General features: G+C 35.9%; 1 protein-coding gene across 3 annotated transcripts in view; it reads right to left on the bottom strand.

The window, feature by feature from the left end:
* Nucleotides 1-21,497, bottom strand: part of LOC150100974 (ATP-dependent 6-phosphofructokinase-like) — a 308,202-nt gene that overhangs the window by 83,974 nt on the left and 202,731 nt on the right. For all 3 annotated transcript variants that reach the window (XM_090401413.1, XM_090401415.1, XM_090401414.1), the window contains exon 13: nucleotides 11,558-11,628. In XM_090401413.1, the coding sequence (XP_090257539.1) occupies nucleotides 11,558-11,628 (71 nt within the window). The remainder of the gene's footprint in view (nucleotides 1-11,557; nucleotides 11,629-21,497) is intronic.

The following is a 21,497-nucleotide window of genomic DNA, read 5'->3' as shown; positions in this document are numbered from 1 at the left end:
CTAATACCTCTAATGAGAGGTATTAGTCTATTGAATACATTCTACAAAATATATAGTAGAATAATTAATGAAAAATTGGAAATATACAGTGAAAAAATATTATTAGAATGCCAAAATGGATTTAGAAAAGGATGCTCTAAAATTGATGCAGCTTTTTGTTTAAAAAGCTGCATCTAGTTACTTATAGAAACTGCTACTTATAGAAAAAAGAAGAGAATTTAATTTAGAAACTCATCTTTTGTTATAGACTACGAAAAAGAATTTGACAAGGTAAATAGATATATACTATTTGATATATTACAAAGAATAAATATACCTAATATTTTACTACATGCAATATTGAATATATACAAAGATAATGAAATAAAAATAAATAAAGAAATGTTTGAAAAACAATCTATAAACCAAGGAGTAAGACAGGGATGACCTCTGTCTCCAATGCTTTTCAATATTTATATTAATGAAATATTAATATCAACACCTTAAACAATCGAAGTATAGAAATTTCCTGGAATAACAAAATAAATACACTATTATTTGCAGATAATTAGTTAATAATATCAGATAGTAGAACAGTTTGGAATGAAAACATCCATAGATAAAACTAAGCGGTGCTAAAAAAAAAAAAAGTGTTTTTAATTGGTGTAGTGTGGCTTTTATTGCAAATAGTGCTACATTTTTTTCAGTAATACAAGTGTCCTTCAGTGGTGCTGCTTTTAGAGTTTAGGTGTTGTTTTAATAAATTTAGTTTAATACTTTATCCGAGTGTGAGTAAACAAAGCTTGCACCTGAAAATATCTTCAAGACTGGGGTAAGGTAGTACAACACCGGGCAACTTGTAGCAAAGGTGGACCAAGCTAATATCATGCCTATCTCAGTATCTCCCATAATGCAATATACATCTCCTAGTAGATATGTATAATGCTATGCATTAAGGGAAGGGCCACTACCCAGATTAGTTTCAACCTTTATTGAAGTCTCTTCAGTGGGAGCCAGGCCCAGAAGTGGAGATACCAGGCAGAAGCAATGGCGAGGTCATAGGAGTTGACAAACGGTGTGCCACCTTTTTATTAAATTACTCTGGATTTAGAAAAAGATGTTGAAAGTTTATTTTTCACTCTTGGTTAGACTATAATAAATTTAGTTTAATCCTTTATCCAAGTGTTGTTTATATTGTGTTTATTCTTAACCAGAAGGAGAGGTCAGAGTCGTACGCATCTGCAGTGGAAAGATAAGTTTTTCTTATTTTGTATAGTTTATACTTAGAGTATCATGTAAATAAATTAGCTTATAGTAGAGCATATAATTTAGCGTTTAGTTGTGGTAGTTTCTCGGCACTATTTGAACGATGGCAGCAGCCACACCTCCAATTATGAATTGTGTGTCACCAAGTCCTCCCCCATTTAAGGACTATTTTGCATAACATACCATAGGATTTTGTAACATGAGGTGCTTGGGATATGTATGTGTCCCAGCAGTTGGATACGTGGTGGGTGAGAGAAGTGGGAGTATATATATGCGCAAAATGTAGGCAATGGGAAGAGGAACTTAATGAGTTAGAGATTACGATAACCGACCTCGTTGAATCAGGGGCAGGAGAATCTCAACCTAGAGAGACAAGTAGTGTGAGAATAATGAGTGGAATATGAATGAAAAAATAAGAGTGGGGAGTGTGGAAAGTTTGAATAAGTGTGAAGCTTTCAGAGATGGTCTTAATTGGGAGGATGAATGGTGAGCAAGATGAATGGTGGCTAACTTGCAGAGAGAGAGAGAGAGAAAGATAGATGAGCTGAAAGAGGAGTTGGAATGTCTCAGGAATGAGTTGAGAAGCATGAAAGATGATATTAGGCCAATGGAAGAGAGGAATGCAAGACAAATCAGAGTAGGAGTGAGAGAGAGTTATGGGAATGATAGAAGAGGAGAGAATAGAAACAGTAAGAGAGAGAGAATGAGAAGAAAGTGAGGAAGTGCTAGAACCAGGGATAAAGTGATTCCAGGATGGCAGGTAAGTAGGGGAACACAGAGAGAAAGTGTTAGAGGAGAGAGAGAGAGAGAGAGTGAGGGATGTAGGTGAGTAATCAAGGAACAGAGTGGTAAGAGGTGTGATGTATGAAGACTTGATCCGTGGTGTGCAAGATAGGATGTCAGAGGAGTGTTTGCCTGGAGGAATGACAGAAAGTGTGACTATGGCAATTAAGCGGGGTGAATGAGATGATTGTAATCGGGAGGGGGGGCATGAATGACTTGAGAGGCAGTGTAAATCAGGTGGCGAGAGATCTGAGATTCATGCTCGAGGATGTACAAAAGAAACCACAGAGAGGAAAGACTGTGTGTGTTGCCCAGGTATGATAATGATGAGCTCAGTAGAAGAGCAGTAATAATGATTAGCATGATAGCCAGAATGTGTCAGAAGAAAGGATTGGAATATGTGGATGCTTGGAGGGCATTTGAGGACAGAAAGAAACTTTATGCGAGAGACTGCTTGCATTTGAATCTGGAAGGATGTAGGCATCTGGAAAGATTGCTGTTTTCTGAACAAGTCAGTATGTCAATGCAGGGAAACTAGAATTCCCAGGGTGGATGGTAGCAGGGGTGGTCTCTTGTAGGAATGGTGTTTAGGGGAGAAGATATTAGGTAATGCTGAGTCCAGTGGAGTCTGGATGGAGATAATGATAGGTGTAGAAAGAGTAACATTTTTATGCTTTATACTAATGCCAGGAGTATCCAGAATAAAGGAGCTGAATTGGTGACGCTGATAGCATCAGCCTGTCCGAAGATTATTGGGATCTCTGAGATGTGGTTGACGGAAGATGATATAATCACAAGAATAGAAGTAGCAGTGTACAGCATTTTTCAGCAGGATAGGAAGGGAAAATGCAGTGGTGGAGTACTGATTATGATAAGTGATTAATGACTTCTGAGAATGGAGGCTTTGGAAGGCAGTGATATTAATGGTTTTGAAAGCATATGGTGTGAGATAGAGGTGGACAAGAAAGGATATTTAGTAGGATGCTGCTACAACCAAGGAGCAGAGAGGGTGAGGAGCAGGAGATGTTTAGGCAGTTGAGCTTGGCAAGTGCAAAGAGAATGATTGTTATGGGTAGGAGATTTTAACTACAGCAGTATAAATTGGAAGAAGAAAATGCGTGTAGTATCAGAATAGTAATAGTCAGCGTAGTAATAACATCATAGCATCAGAAGAGCTGATTATAATTGAAATGGTGTCTCTACCCCATTGGAGAGAGTGACCATGTGGTTTTGACTTGGAAGATGAATAGACATTCAGGAGTATCAAAGAGAAGGGAACATATCTGGAATTATAGGATGGGTGATTATAAGTCTTATATATCAACCTGGAGCAGTTCCATGGATGGTGGAATTGGAAGGCTGAGATATCATTAGTGCTTTGGAAATTGTAAAGGAATATTTCTTAGCAGCAATAATACGCTGTATTCCACAAGTGAAGGAGAGGACACAATTTGGTGAAGAATGACAAATAATATCAAACAGGTTATGTAAGAGATATAAGAAAAGTGGTGGAGAGCAGATGCATGAAGAATATGACTCAGGCCAGGAGAGTGACTAATGTGGTAATAAAGGCAAAACTGGAGTATGAGAAGATATTGGCACTAAGATCCAAAGAAAGTCCTAAGGAATGTTTTAGCTATCTGGCCAGTAGACAGAGAAATGATTGTGGAAGAATGACATTGGGATAAAAATGGGAACAGAGTGACTGAATAGAGCAGTGGACATAGTGGAGTTGTTCAATGAACACTTTATTAAAGTATTTCATCCTGGAGAAGTAGGTTTAATACTGGAGGGGTAGGGCAGTCTTGAAGTTTAGAGGTGCAAGAGGAGAATGTTTCAAATACTGAGTACTCTGGATGTCAGTAAAGCTGTGAGATTGGATTGTATTTCACCATGGGTTTTGAGAGAATGTGTTAAAGAACTGACAGCTCTGTTGATCTGGCTTTTCAATGAAACTTTGATTATGAGAAAGATACCCAAGGAATGGAAGGAAAGTAAAACAGTGCCATTGCATAAAGGTGATAGCAGACTGGAAGTGTCTAATTATAGGCTAGTTTGTGTGTCATCAGTAGTTGTTAAGTGCCTGGAGAAATCAGTGAGGGACCATATACAGTTTTGGGCAGATGAGGGTGATGTTATCTGTGAGAATCAACATGGATTTGTTAAAGGGCATTCTTGCTTTAGTAGTATGATTGCCTTTTATAATACAGTGACAAGAGTAGTTGATGAGGGAAAGGCATATGCTGCCATTTTTTTGGATTTTGCAAAGGCATTTGATAGAGTGCACATGATAAGCTGATATTTAAGTTGCAGCACATGGGTTAGACAACTGGATTCAGGATTGCCTGTCTGATAGGTATCAGGGAGTTGTATATGGTGGGGCAATATCAAGGAGGCAGAAGGTTACAAATGGGGTTCCATAGGGCTCAGTACTGGGACCTGTATTGTTTAACCTTTATATCTGATATTGTCAATGGATTGAAGGAGGATATTCAGTTGTTTGCAATGATGTGAAGCTGGGAAAGGCTATTAGTAATGGTGCAGATGTGGCAGCCCTGCATGAGGATTTGAATAAACTAGACAGATGGGCAAATGAATGGGGATGTCGGTTTAATGCAAAAAATGTCAAGTCTTGAAGTTTGGGATATATCGATGGGAGGCCGCATACTTGATTAGAGGAACTGTACTGTTGGAAGTAGGGAAGATAAGAGATCTGGGAGGGCTGATGATTGATAGAAAACTGAAATTCAGGGAGCATATCACAAAGGTAGTGAAGGTAACCCAGAGGATTGCTGCAATACTCAGAAGGACGCTGACCTGCAGAGATAAATGAGTTATTGTTCCATTGTATAAGACCCTGATCAGACCACACTTACACTATTTTTCTCAAATTTGGTCCCTAGGATTTGAAGGGGATAAATTAACTGTGGAAAGGGTACAGAGGCAGATAATAAACATGGTTTCAGGCCTGTACAATGTTAGTTATGAAGATCAGCTGAGGAAATGTGGACTGCAGAGCTTGGTGGATAGAAGAAGGAGAGGTGATATGATTGAAACTTTTAAACTGTTGAGAGGTAGCTGCAGGGTTGACACTGGGGAGTTCTTTCGCTTGGTGGAACAGTGGGAAGGAACAATAACAAGGAGCCATCCCTGGAAGTTATAAAAGAAAGCTGTGAGCAAGAGGGTGAGGAGTGGTTTTTTTGCATTCAGGATGGCTGAACCGTGGAATGCATTGCCTGATAGAGTGGTGAGAGCAAGAATGTTCAATGAGTAGTATGACAGACTTTGTGTTTCCTAGGAAGGACCTCCCATGATGAGTCTTTTGACTTCATGGAGGCCTGAATAATAATACTACTAATAATAAAAACTAAAACAATGGCATTTTGTGGACAAACTCCAGTTAGAAGTAAAATAGTTATTAATAATAAATAATACCACAGATAAATACTTTCAGTTATCTTGGATGGGAAATATCACATGAAAGAGAAAAAGACAAAATTAAAAACTTAATTATAAACTTTTTACAGATTATAGGCCTGATAAATATAACACTCAATCCAAATATAATACAAAAAGAAACATGCTTGAAAATATACAATACTTTAGCAATGTCCACATTATTATATGGCAGTGAAATTTGGACAATAAACAAACAAAATTGTTAGACCAAAAAAAAAGGAACAAAGATATTTTAAAAGAACTAAAAACAAAATCTATAGGAAAAAACTGAACAATTATAAATAAAAATGGATAGAAAACATGTAAACCAAATGGCCAACACCTGATATCCTAAACAAATAATAAAATATAATCCAATCAGAAAGAGAAGGTTGGGTAGACCTCAAAAAAGGATATTAGCAGGATAATGAGATCAGAACAGACTAATATGGTCTATATCCATAATTAGTGTTATGATGAATAATAAATAATGCTCCCCAGTGAGGAAGAAATCAGAAGAAAATTACCCAAAACAAAGAAAAGTAGAAAAACACAAAGAAATACATGAGAGATAATGAAAGAAAATTCATTAAAAAAACTAAGGATGCTGAATAGGCTGCAGCAACATTGAAATGGAAACATTAAATATAAATACAGGAGAGAATAACAAAAGTAGAATTAAGGCAATAAAAAAACTCAGAAATGGCAATGCTGCAGGGATAGACAATATACAAGCAGAAATACTTAAAGCAGACATACATCATATATCTACACAGCTACTGTATCACCTTCTAAATTCTTAGAAAGTGATAAGGCCAGATGACTGGATTATTTAAATTTTTTTTTTTTTTTTATATGTTAGGTCCATACACAAGAGGTTGGGTGATCAACCTATAGTACATTAGTACTTATATGAATAGTGGTTTGGGAAAGGGAAAACTTGTTTACATTTGATTTAAAATGTCTGTATATTGTATTCCTTGGAAAATACATCAGGGGGAACACTGTTCCACAGTACAGCTGTAGCAAGGATGAAGGAGGAGGAAAAAATCTTGTTCTGTGGGTTTCAAGGTATACTTGTGAATGGATGTTGGGTGGCAGCTGTACGTGTTTCAATGAGCTTAGCGCGAGTGGGGGAATCGATGCTGTTTCAGATGAACATTTCCCATGGAAATATTTGTAGAATACACAAACTGCGGTGAAAGTGAGGAGAGTGAGTTGGTAAGAGATGGGTCATTTATTAACCTAATTGCTCTCCTCTGTATTGAGGTCAAGCATTTTGAGGGAGCTTTTGGGAGCCCCCACTCCACATGTGAGAGCAGTATTCACAGTATTCAATATCTGGGCGGATTTGTGATTTGTATAAGGTTAACAGTTGAGTGAAAAAGAAATCCTAGTTTTTTGAAGCTGAGGATGCAATGGTTGTGGTATGTTTATGCCAGGAGAGGACTATGTCAGGGTAATTCCAAGAAGAGAAAGCTCATCTTGTCTGGAAATTTGAGTGTTACCAAAAATAATATTGGGGGGAAAATGGTTCTTTTTTTTTGTGAGAAATAAGACAAAACTGGGTTTTACTAGCGAAGATGATGAGGTTATCTGAGCCCCATTGAAGGATGGCTATGGCTTGGAGGTCAGAACTGAGGGCAGTGGTGGTTGATGTTCAGCAGGTTGAGATGAGTTATGTAGAGTAAGGTTTGACAAATGAAAGGGAGGAGTGCAATGTGCTGTCATCTGCAAAACTGTGTATTGGGTTGGAGGTCAACTGAAGTAGGTCATTGAAATACAGAAGGAAGAGGGTTGGTGAGAGAACAGAACCTTGTGGAACACCAGCATTAGTTGGATGGTGTGAGGATAGGGAACCACTTACCATCACACACAGGATAATTGGTAAAAATACCAAAGAAAGGGGGATAAAATAAAATGTAAAAACCTGGAGAGGAATATCTTTTCTAAGCACACAGTTAATAACAACTTCACTAGAATAACATTAGAAAGAGTGAAATATGAAATTGAATGTAAACTGAGGAAAGAACAAGCGGCTTTCAGACCTAGATCATGAAAAGAACACCTCTGAGAATAATTACTGAGCAATCAATAGAATGAAAGAGTAGCCTGTATTTGGGATTCATTTATTTTGAACAAGCATTCAATAGCATAAACAGAGAATTCAGAAATTATTGAAATGCTATGGCATATTAGAGAAAATGACTAATATAGTAAACACAATGTATAAAATTATAAAATCAAGATAATATGTAATATGGAATTTAACTAAAGAAATAAAAAAAAAAACAAGAGGTATTAGACAGGATTATTGGTGAAAATACCATAGAAAGGGGATACAACAGAATGTAGAAACATAGAGAGGAATATCTCTTCTAAGAACAGTAACATAGCTAGAATGTTAGAAAGAATGAAACGTAAAACTGAATGTAAAGTGAGGAAAGAACAGGCAAGCTTTCAGACCTAACAGATCATGCAGAGACCAAAGAACATCTCTAAGAATAATTACTGAATAATCAATAGAGTGGCAATCTCTGAGAATACTTAATGAACAGCCAACAGAATGTAGGGGAGAGCAGCCTACGTTTGGGATTCACTGATGAAAAAAGTATTTTATAGCATAATCAGAGAATTCAGAAATTAATGAAATGCTATGGCATATCAGAGAAAATGGCTAATATAGTAAACATAATGTACGATAATTATATTATAATCTATGACAAATAGGAATATAAACATATCTCTAGTCTGTACATCTCTAACATATACTATACTCCAGTTAATTTTTTTTAATTTATCTTCTAACAGGTTGAGTTTTCCAATTTTAAATACTGTTCAAACATTGATTGTTGATGTATTTGTAATGTTCTTCACTGACCATTTCACATACTTCTTATCTTCCTGAAGTAGTCTCTGGTTAGACAGGTTGGCTGTCCCAAACGTGATAACATTTAACATACTGACTTACTTAACAGCAATTTTCAATATGTTTTCTCCTTTTCCCTGACTGCATCTTTAACTTCTCAAGTCCATGGAGCCCTGATTTTTCTGTCCTTCCAGAGACAATTCACATGCTCTCTAGCTGAAACAATCTATGTTTTCTTAGAGTCAACTAGTGAATCTCCAAGGCTTAGTTCTTGTTTTCAGACTTTCATTTTTCTTCTTGAATAAAATTTGTGTATTTGAGTCTAATGCTTTTTCAAAAATCGTTTATTAATCTGCTGTTTAATCTTTAACAAGGACCAATTTTCCCTTTTTTTTTGTCTCTGAGTCAGCTGCCTTCTTTAATGGCTTGAAAAATTCCTCCATTTCTTCCTTTAGAATCTTCTGTGGGCTATATGCACAAACAAGTCTCATTATCCAATTCTCCATTCTGATATTAACCCAAATCACTCTACATAATATTGCCTGCCATTCAAGAAGATTATCCTCATGTTGTGTTGAATATTATAGCTACTCCTTTTCCCTGATCATTATTGCCTACATACAACATCCTGTATTTGGGTGCTTAGTAGAATCTCAGTAGAACCTGTAGAATCTTAGTAGAACCTGTCTATATGTATAAGTAACACCTAGTATGTCAATCTAGTACTTTAATTCTTCAGCTACTTTAATCTAGTACTTTAATTCTTGATGCTTCTCATTTCATGGTCAAATCTTAAACTCTGCTGATGTTGAATTGTGGTTTGTTCCACTAGATGAATTTGCCCTGGTTCCCTGACAAAAATAGCAGGGGCCTTGTTTAACTGGTTGGTGGTATGAAATTTTATCATGTACTATCATTTTCTATTTTGGTTTAGGCCAATAACAATACAATTTTGTTGGCTAAATTCCAACCTGCCCACCCATCTCATTCATTCAGTATCCAAGCAGATACTGTCTTAGAGGGTGCAGCATGAGTAGGCGAGGATTGGATTAGGTTAGAACAAGGTTTCACAACTCTTTGTTAGTAGTTATATCTGGAAGTTAAATGATTATCAGAAATTATTTGTTCATCTATATAGTGCCATAAAAATCAATGTTTAACACTAAACCACATGTAGCCTGCTTTTATAAAGCAGATTAATTTAGCAAAGATGGGATAAAAAAAAGGCAACAGGAAACAGTAAGATTAGCAAATACTAGCATTTGATTATACATATGAAGTCTGTGTTTTACAAGAAGCTATGCATATAATGGATTTTTAACTTTTTTAGAATGAAGTATTTAATTCTTTAAATACGTAACCCCTTTTTAAGTGTATTTTATGCACTCAGGATGTTAACCAAACAGCCTGCAAAACTAGATGATTTAAATAAATGAATACTGTGTTGTAGATATACTCAGTAATCTCATGAAATGGAAGGCTGTATATTCTATTGGTAGGCCATAATGAAGAGGTGGAAGTAAATGGTGCCTTGCAGGGTTAGTGAACATGGAGATTAATGGACACAAGAGTAGTCCTTTACACCATTTCAGATTACTGAAATGAAAAGAAAGACATTAATCAGCAAAGTATGGTAGCTTCCCTGTATATTACAAGACAAATGGGAATATAAGCCATAACTAAATAAATAATGACTAATTAAGGATTTATTATAACACTAACATAAGATTTTCACCCCAGTACCAAGAGCATTTTCAGTATGACTCAAACAATCAGAAGAGAAAACTAAAAGTTTCAACAATGAAAATTCATGAGCTACACAGACATGGTGCAGTGGTGTAATCTAAAATACATTAAGGTGCCAAATTTAAACAAGAGACAAAGTATTAATTAATTAATAAAAAATATTGCCTACAGAATGTGTGGAGAACTATTTCTCATAATAGGGATAATTTTAGGTCATTTCTGTTCAAATTCAGAGGGTGAAGGAAGGTTTCATGATTCTTTGTACAAACATTTCATAGGATACTTATGGAATGCATATGTGATGGACCTTAATCTTCCTCCAAAGGATTCAATGTTTAATGAAGATGAAATATGTCTTTGTTGACATAACTCATTGAAGTCATTAGCATGGAAGGCAGGCCTGATATAATTTATTTCTTGAATCAACAGTGCTACAGATGAGTAGAAGGGCTTGTATGTTGGTAGTTCATGTTGAGTTTTTAATCACAGTTTAATTCATGACACATGGCACTAATAAGAAAATAAATAATATATTTATTTATTAAACATATTATTTATTTTATTTAAAGCCTTCTGGTTGTGAATTAAACCCATGAATAAAAACTCAACAGCGGTGCTTCAGTAGAATATAAAGAGTGGCTCATTACCAGTCTTAATGGTGCCTGATTTTTTATAAGGATGATGATGATGTGAAAGAGCATGAATGTAAAGTTCAGTATGGATTTTCTTTCTAAAAACAGAAGTGTAGGCTATCTGGTCGATGAAAAAGGTATAAAAAGGCATTTCTAGATTTTGTAAAATAAGGATAGTTTAGGAGAGATACCATCCAGTACACATTGTTCAAAGTGCTCCGTGAAGTAGCTAGCAAGTGCTGAAGAAGGAGGACTACCAATGATTGTACTTTTAATTTGCTGGTATTGCTTATTTTGACATGTGAATTAGTAGAGTGGATGACAAAGTCAAAGATGTGAACTATATCTACTGGAAAGTTATGTCACAAGAAGTCCAATGTTTCATCTAAGGGAACATTAGTGAATAAAGACAGAATATCTAAGCTCAGTATGAGATCACTAAAGCATAGATGAATACTGATATCTTTTCTCTTAAATGAGAACTGTTCTTAATAAATGAAGAGGATATTTCTCATGAATGCCAAAAGTAATTTAGAAAGGTGCTTTACAATTTTGTAGCAGTGAGAACCAATGTAGTTTACAACAGGATATAATGGAATATTTGCTTTGTGGATTTTAGGATCCATACAAAAGAGGACATCTATGATGGGTTTTAAATTATTTTGTGGTTTCCTCATCTAAGCAAGAGACACTATTAATGAGCACCTTCCTCCAGTATGACTTTCCTGAAGATATTGTTTACCTCCAATTGTCATCCATAGTTTACTATAAAACTTTTTTGAAAACTTATCGTGAAATAATTTGACAAATTCATTAAACAATTTTATTTAAACTAATAACTTACCTTTTTGTTCCTAAGAACGCTCCTCCTTGACCAACCCATCCATTTACATCACTCCAGTTCATTGTTTGAACCTACAAACCATTATGAAAACAAAATTGCATTTTATTCATTCTGCATTTGAAGAAATAAGAAAGTTAAAATAATCATTCCAGAAAGTTTACATATATGTATGTGTTGCATACTTTGTTAAACAAGGTACAAGGTGCATCCAGAAAGTAAGGTCCATTCACAATTTACTGCCAAATAAGATATGGGGGAGGGCATGGTCAGGGTCATTGTAGCATAGAGTACCTCATTATCTAGCTGTTGATCATTTTACTTTTGCTGCATTATCATTTAATGTCTTCTATGAATAATTTATACTGAGTGCTGTGATAAAAAATCCTGCCAGTTGCAAGGTTCTTGGTGTAATACAGTTTTTGTTGGAGAAAAAATAAGAGTGCTGCAGAAATTCACCAAAGGCTGTCAGTAAGTTTACATAATGTTGTTATTTGTACATGGATTTTATACACAAACATTGAGTCAAAACAACAATCAGTGTAGTGGTGTCATTCATCATTTCTGGAAAAAAAAAAAAAATTCAAACAGGCACCACCATCAGTCAAAAAAAGGGATCTTGCTCATCGCATTTCTTCTGTGAGGAATAACAATTAATATTGACACATACTATGAAATGCTGAAGAAGCTCAGACAAGCAATTCAGCAAATTCAGAAGCTTGGGTGGGAACTTTTCAACCACACACCCTACAGCCCTGACCTTGCACCCAGTGACTCCCATCTCAGCACTTTGAAGAAGATGACAAAAACTGAAATACAACGTGGCTCAGCAGTTGAACTCATTGGTGGTAGACTTTTTTTTTATGTGGTATGAAGAAACTGGTGCCACAATACCGAAAATGCCTGGAAGTCAATGGCAACTATGTGGAAAAATAAAGTATATATGTAGGTATTTTAGCATATAATAAAACTGTTTGGGGTGGAAGGGGTGGTATAGCGCAATACATAGCCTCTCCCACTCAAATGTCAATCTCACCTTCCCGTGGTCCATCATGTTCTAAAAGTACAAATGCTGGCAACCGAGTATGGGAGATATAACCCTAAATGAGTAAATGCTGTTAGATCTGACTGTCCAGAGGCATTAGGTAGCATCTCTACCACTGGACTTACCCAGTGACAGGATAGTAACCTGCCCTGGAGAAATTCAAAACACTTTCAAGTCTCATGCAAAGAAAAGCCGGACAGACTATCAGGGAAAAGACCACAATTCAGGTAACATTAAACGAAATTCGAAAAAGGAACACATAATAAAGATTGCAACATGGAATGTGAGAAGCACTGCACACAAAGAAGAACTTGATAAACAACTAAACCAAGCTAATATAAAGATATGTATAGTAACAGAAACAAAGAAAAAACAAAAAGGTACAAAAGAAACAAAGAACTATGTACAAATCTACAGTGGGATAACAAAAGAAGAACGAGCAAAAGCAGGTATAATGATTATGGTACATAAATCCCTAAAGAACAATATTGTATATTATAACTATTTGAATGAAAGACTAATAGAACTTAGACTCAAGACATTAGAGGCTACATAACAATAATTGGTGCATATGCATCAGAAGAGGGAAAAGAAGAAGACAGTAATATATTTTATGAAGAATTACAGAATGCCATAGATAAAACAAACAAAAATGACTACTTACTACTAGTAGGAGATTTAAATGCCGGAATAGGGAACAAAAAATACAAAACAAACATAGGTAAATTTGGTGATTCACTTTAGAAATCATGGACTTTAGAACCATGTTATAAGTAACTCTTTTAATTTCCTGACGTTTTGATCTTCATATTAAGATCATCATCTGGAGCATGTACACATATATAGGACAAGCTGAGTTACATTACATACAGTAAGAGAAAAGAAGAAGACAGTAATATATTTTATAAAAAATTACAGAATATTAAGATCATCATCTGGAGCATATACACATATATGGGACAAGCTAAGTTACATTACATACAGTAAGCTAGAGAAACAATTATTTGATCACAGGTTATTCTACTGGCATGACCTCTAGTGAAAAAAAAAAATACAAATTAATTGAACACCTTACATAGAATGCCATAGATAAAACAACAAAACTGACTATTTACTACTAGCAGGAGATTTAAATGCCAGAATAGGAAACAAAAAAATACAAAATAAACATAGGTAAATTTGGCGATTCATTTTAGAAATCATGGACTTTAGAACCATGTTATAAATAATTCTTTTGATTTCCCGATGTTTTGATCTTCATATTAAGATCATCATCTGAAGCATATACACATATACAGGACAAGCTAAGTTACATTACAACAGTAAGTTAGAGAAACAATGATTTGTTCACAGGTTATTCTACTGACCTCTAGTGAAAAAAAAATTACAAATTAATTATTTAGAAACTACATCAAGCTAAATTCTATTTATGATAACATGAGCAAACATTCTTTCTTATAGATAGTGCTCTTTCAGTAACAATGATATCCTATTTTTAGCATTAAAATTGTTATTTTTGATTTAGGATCCTGGATTATCTACAGTCCTGTTTATAGTTACTCTTAGAGAGGAAGGTTCCGTGGGTCGAATATGTGCCTTCCATATGTTTGGGATTTTTAGGCCATCATTATTGTTCAGGTTGGAGTGGTTAATAATAGTCTCACAGCCTTCCTTAAATTTGCATTCATACCATGTTTTGGTGTGATGTAAACAACTGGTGCTTTTCCAGTCAATTCTATGTAAGGTGTTCAAGGGCATGATCAGAAAGGTCTGCTTCACCATAGTATTATATTTAATGTGTCATTTATGTTCTTTTTGTCTGATAGGAATTGTCCGTCCTGTTTCCCCTATATATGGTATGTTACAGGTGCAATAAATATGATATACTCCCGGGTAGCCCCATGATATCACAGGGCTCTTTGCACATGTATTACATTCTGGCTATTTTGTATGGTAAAACGCTTTGTACCTACAAAAAGAAGGCACCAGCATGGGCTTGCCATTATCCTCCCCTATTGCTAACTTTTATATGGAACATTTTGAGCAACTTGCTTTAGGTTCCTCTCCATTAAAACCCAAAGTCTGACTTAGATACATGGACAATGTTTTTGCGATCTGATCCCATGGCCACCAGACATTAGACACATTCCTTAGCCACCTAAACAAACAACACAAACACATACAGTTCACAATTGAAATTGAAAAACAGAACACACTTCCGTTTCTAGATACACTTGTCACATGTCTTCCTTCTGGCAATCTTTCCTTCACTGTTTACCAGAAACTGACACATACTGGCCAATATATATACACATAAACTCCTACCACCACCCAACACAAAAACTAGGTGTCATTAACATTCAAAAAAAAACAGGGCTCTGAAGATCTGCTCCAGTGAACAGGCACTGAAAGACGAATTTAAAGTTATCAGCAATACTTTGCAAAAATATGGGTACAGCCAAAACACTATTAACAAAATTCTCTACAAAACCTCAATCCAAAACAAAGACAAACAGACTACAATAAAACTATAACCATTCCCTACATTAAAGGGACATCAGATAAAATAAACAGAATACTACAAAAATACAACCTCAAAGCCATCTTTAAACCTCCTGCAAAATTAGAAAGCTTACTCAACTCATTCCTATCAGACATAAAGAACATAAATGACACATTAAATATAATACTATGGTGAAGCAGACCTTTCTGATCATGCCCTTGAACACCTTACATAGAATTGACTGGAAAAGCACCAGTTGTTTACATCACACCAAAACATGGTATGAATGCAAATTTAAGGAAGGCTGTGAGACTATTATTAACCACTCCAACCTGAACAATAATGATGGCCTAAAAATCCCAAACATATGGAAGGCACATATTCGACCCACGGAATTTTCCTCTCTAAGAGTAACTATAAACAGGACTGTAGATAATCCAGGATCCTAAATCAAAAATAACAATTTTAATGCTAAAAATAGGACATCATTGTTACTGAAAGAGCACTATCTATAAGAAAGAATGTTTGCTCATGTTATCATAAATAGAATTTAGCTTGATGTAGTTTCTAAATAATTAATTTGTAATTTTTTTTTCACTAGAGGTCATGCCAGTAGAATAACCTGTGATCAAATTATTGTTTCTCTAGCTTACTGTTGTAATGTAACTTAGCTTGTCCTGTATATGTGTATATGCTCCAGATGATGATCTTAATATGAAGATCAAAACGTCGGGAAATTAAAAGAGTTATTTATAACACGGTTGTAAAGTCCATAATTTCTAAAATCAATGCTGATCACCATGCAACACTAAGAGAAAAGTAAATTTGGCGAAGATACATGTAATCAAAATGGTCACAGATTGAGCGATTTTGTCGTTTATAATAATATGAGAATAATGAATTCACTGTTTAAACACAAGGAAATACATAAATATAGTTGGTCAGCCAGAGGATACAAATCAGTAATTGACTACGTTATCGCAAATTTTAAATTAGCATAGTTAATTTTAGACGTAAGAGCATATCAAGGCTTTGAATTAAACTCTGATCATTATATAGCATCAGCAAAAATTCAATTTAAGCCAAAGTGGCTTAAATTGTGGCACAAAGTGGCATTACAATATCAAAAATGCACAAACTTAAAAAGAGAAACCACACATGAATCAAGTGCCATAGAAGATGAATGGGAAAATTTGAAACAAATTCTCACAAAAACAGCAACAGAAACCTTATGAATAAAGGGCAAATGGATTAGAAAAAGAGGACTCAAGACTGGAACAAAGAAACAGAAAATATAATAAAAACAAAAAAAAAGGCCAGTTACCAGAAATGGCTAAATTCCAAAACAATAGAAACAGAAATAGAGTATAAAAGAAATAGTGCAGTTGCAAAACGAGATGTAAAGAAAAAACAGAGAGAGAGAGAGAGATGGAACAATTTCGTAACAGAACTAGAAAAGGATTTATTTAAGCCACAACCCAAAACCTATAAAGTAATCAAATACATGAATAAGGTTAGAAAAGCTAATAAGGTTAAGGTAGAAATAGAAGAAAACAATGATGGTAACAATGTTACATGTAGTGATGAGTTTGAGACTATTTGGTGTGAAGTGGAGGTTAACAGAATGAAATATATGGTGGAGTGTTGCCACAGACCTGGCGACTCAGTTGTGGGGTACAAAGAAATGTATCGCCAATTTAGTCTTATGGGTAAGAAGCAAATGATCATTATGGGGTGACTTTAATTTTCCAAACATTGATTGGGTAGAAGAGAAATCTCATGATAAGAAAGAACAGGAATGTATTGAATTGTTGCGAGACAACTTTCTCAAGCAGCATGTGAAAGAAGGAACTTGAGGTCAAAGAGTGTTGAATTTGCTCATTGCATCAGAAGGGATCTCTGCCAAGAATATGGCTATTTTACCACCAATTGGTGACAGTGATCATACTATTCTTTCTTGGGAAGTACCTAATTGTATTGATGCTCTGATTAAAACAGGTTACATGCTGAACTACAAAGCTGGAAATTATGATCAACTTCAAAGAATACTATCCTTGGTCCCATGGTATCATTTACTGAATGGAAAAAATTTCAGCAATGCATGGGAATCTTTGAAAAAGTGCTTGAATGAGGTGGTATCTGAATGTATCCCTAGTTTTCAAAGAATAAATAGGTTGGGAGTGAAATGGATGTGCAGCCTTATTAAGCAAGAGATCCACAAGAAGAAGATGATGTGGAAAGAATATCGTGAGAATAAGAGTGAGAGGAGTTATGAAATATATAAAGCTCAGGCCAGAAAAGTTAAAACAGAGTATGAAAAGAAATTAGCCATGCAAGCTAAAGGCATTCCAAAAGAATTTTATCGTTATGCCACAAGCAAAAGAAAGAATGAATGTGGAAGAATAACTTTATTGAATGCCGATGGTACATGAGTGTCGGAAGCAAAGCAGATTGTTCAGTTAATGAGTGCTCACTTTGCTAAGATATATCAACCAGTATGTAACATGGTACACAGTGCTACTGCTACGTTGGATGAAGAGTTAGATGTTCATGAAAATGAGGTAGAAGAGCTCTTGCATAACCTGGATAAAAATATGTCAATAGGGACAGATAAAAAATCAGCCAGTTTGCTAAAGGAATGTTCAGCTGAATTGGCTAGGCCTTTCACACATTTGTATAACTTGAGTCTCAGCTCAGGAATGATACCACAGGAATGGAAGGAATGTATGATAGTTCCACTGCACAAGGGCGGTGCAAAAACTGATGTTTCTAACTACCGACCTATTAGTATCTCTGGTGTGGTAGTGAAGATTTTAGAAAAGTTGGTAAGAACTCGCATACAGAAATGGGTAGACAAGCATTCTATACTTTGCAGGGAACAGCATGGGTTTATTAAAGGAAGATCATGTTTTAGCAATTTGCTCATATTTTATAACAATGTTACGGCCGAGTTGGATAAAGGGAATGGATACACTATGATGATGTTGGATTTTTCTACGGCATTTGATAGGATACCACATGACAGGCTGCTGCGTAAACTGCAGAATATGGAATTGGAATATAATCTATTGACTTAGATCAGGGGATGGTTGACAGACAAATATCAAAAAGTGGTATACAGTAGGTGTGAATCTGCTAGATTTAAGGTAACCAGTGGTGTACCTCAGGGTTCAGTCCTTGGGCCATTATTGTTCAATCTATACATTAATGACATCGAGAAGGGTCTATCATCAGATTTGCAATTGTTTGCCGATGACGTGAAGATAGACAGGGCAATCAGGGATGCTACTGATATTCAGCAATTACAAAATGATTTGAATAGACTGGAAATCTGGGCAAGCGAAAATGCCTGCCAGTTTAATGTTGGTAAGTGTAAAGTTATACACTTTGGTGTGATTAGAGTTCCAGCAGCATATTATATTAGTGAGTTATGCTACATGAAACTGAAGAGGCAAAGGATCTTGGTGTGGTAGATAAGAATTTAAAGTTCAAAGGTCACATAACAAAAGTTGCAAATTCAACTCAGAGGATAATTGCTATGTTGAAGCAAACCTTGACATGTAAGGATAAGGAAGTAATTTTGCCTGGATAAGACCACACATGAATTACTATGCACAGATTTGGTCTCCAGGGTTCCAAGGAGATAAACAAGGAGTGAAAAGGGTGCAAAGAAGAGTTACAAAGATTATATCATGTTGGAGGCTTAATGGAATGTATACAGCACTCAGAAAGGATTAACATAGGTTTAATACTGCCTATATTTCGTCCTAGTCACTAGGACATCTTTGGGGATTACAAAATCAACTAATGTAACATGAACACAAATATTATACAATACTAAGCCCAACCACGTGGGTGACACTAAAGTCCTATCTAGGTGGAGTGCCCTCTAAGGGCGGTTGTAGGTGGCCTGGAATGTAAGGTGGGACCTCTGGTGATGAGTGTTTCCCAAATCTTCGGAAGCTTAATGCAACCGTATTTATTGAGATTTGGTTGATTTCCGAGAGCTGCTGCTGCTTCTAAGAATAGTCTCTCTTTCTTGAATTTGCTGTGGTGAAGCATGGTGGTTTTCTTCCAAGAGACCCTGTGGGTGGTGTCCAAGACATGGTCAGCCAAGCCTGACTGACCATAGTTGTGTTTACAGATGTAAGACTCGTGTTCCTCCAGGCAGATGGAAACTGATCTGCCTGTCTGTCCAAAGTATGCCAGCTTAGAGGAACAGAGTACTTTGTAAACTCAAGGCAGAGAGAGAGAGGAGGGGGCTGATCTTTAGTAGAACGGATAAGGGTAGCAAGTTTGCAGTGGGGATTATATGTTATGTGTAGGTTGTACTTTTTTAGAATCTTGGCTATTTTTTCGGATGTGCCACGGATGTAGGGTATGGTGATGGCATTTTTCAACTCTTGTTGACAAGAAGGACAGGGAATGGGGAAGGAACTGATTATTTTTTTGATACTGTGATTGCTGTAGCTATTGGAGAGGAAAGTGCAGTGTATGTGGTTAAGCTCAGTAGTGAGGGCAGTTTCACTAGAACAAAGATTGTGGGCTCTCTTGGTAAGAGTTTTAATAATGCTATATTGTTGAGAGGAGTGGTGGTGGGAGAGTTTGTGAATGTATCTGCCTGTGTGTGTGAGTTTTCTGTATACAGTGAAGGCAAGCGTACCATTAGGCAGGCATGTAACTAAGGTGTCTAGGAAGGGTAAACAATTGTTCTTTTCCTTTTCCATAGTAAACTGGATTCTTGGATGTAGGCTGTTGGGATGACTGAGGAAGGAGTCTAACATGTCTGGGCGATGTAGAGAACACATCATCTATATATCTTAGCCAGATTGAAGGTTTGAGTGGAGTTGAGTCTTTGGCTCGTTTTTCGAAATCTTCCATATAAAAATTGGCAAGAGGGGGGGGACCCATGGCAGTTCCCTCTATCTGCTTGTAGATTTTGTTCTTCCAAGAAAAATACCCAGAGTTAATGGCAACGGTTTACAAAAATCCACAAACCCAATTCCCCACTTAGACCTATAGTAGATGCCACCAACGCACCTTGCTACAGACTGTCTAAACAGATGGCCAACTCTCTGACCCCCCTCACTGGAAGGTCCACATCCTATATAAAAAACTCTACCCACTTTAAAGCGCTCATAGAAAATTTAACCTTGAATAACGCAGACATATTGGTAAGCTTTGATATCTCCTCTTTGTTACCAATATTCCCTTAACTGACACCTTATCTCTCTTAGAAAACGTTTTTCCGTCTGACATCTTAGATCTCTGACATCTGATTTCTTTAATAAAAGTAAGTATTGTTGGAAAGTTTTTATTGAACTTAACATGTCAATTAAATTTTTATATTATTAAATTTTTAGTAGATTTCATAAAAAAATCTACTAAAAATGATAAGTGTAACAACCATCTTTTATCACTCAATTGTGGATAAATATCTCCTTTTTCATCAAGAAAATTTTTTATATCGTTAATTAATACAAGAAATTGTTCTAAAAATTGACTTCTGCTGAGTCAGCAAACATTATTGTACAACAGAAGTTCCCTATTATCATCTGCCTGTAATTTAAATAACCGGCATTGCAGGTCTTTTCCTCGAACAGAATTTACAATTTTAAATGTAATATCCAGAACATCTTTTGTGTTAAATCTTTTACTACACAGTACTTGTTGGTGAATAATACAGTGGTACATTAAAAAATCTGGATATTTGTCATCGTTTTTACATAATGAAATGAAGCCTGATTTATTACCTATCATTGCAGGAGCACCATCAGCAGTAATAGACACAAGTTTAAAAAAGCGGAAGTTTGTGTTGTTTCACAAATGCCAAAAAAATATCTTCTCCCCTAGTCCTTCCCAATAATGGTACAATTTTAAAAAGTTCTTCTTTACTTGAATAATCTTGAAATACCATGCGAATAAACAATTAACTGAGCAATATCAGTTAAGTCACTTGATTCATCAAATTGTAATAAAAACGCAACATGCTGGTGAATGTCTGACATTAACCTAGCCTGGAAACTTTTCTCTGGCAATTGGAACTCTTCCTTTCGGCAATTTGAAACCTTGTCTGCAGCCTAAAAGTAGTCTCTCTCTAGCGACGTCTCGAACCAAGAAGCTCTTTTCTGGAAGTGGGAAACTCCTCTCTCAAGCAACGTGGATCCGGGCAGTCTCTCTGATGGTGTCTCTGGACCGGGCAGCCTCCTCTCTGACAGCAATTCTGGAGCCAGGATCCCTTCTGCTTGCTTCAGTCCCTTTTTATTAGGCCTCCTCTGAGACCTCGCATGAATTTTGGCAACCCCCAAAGAATTGGTACGAGTCTTTCATCTTAAGTTTCAAGTTCGGCACGCCTTTTGTTCTCCTCCGCTTTCTTTTGATTGTAAGTTGCTAGC

This window comes from Typopeltis vanoorti, chromosome 12 (assembly GCF_054136105.1).
Source record: "Typopeltis vanoorti isolate ZY-2024b chromosome 12, IOZ_Tvanoo_1.0, whole genome shotgun sequence".
NCBI lineage: Eukaryota > Metazoa > Arthropoda > Arachnida > Uropygi > Thelyphonidae > Typopeltis > Typopeltis vanoorti.
This window is presented reverse-complemented; position numbering and strand designations above follow the sequence as displayed.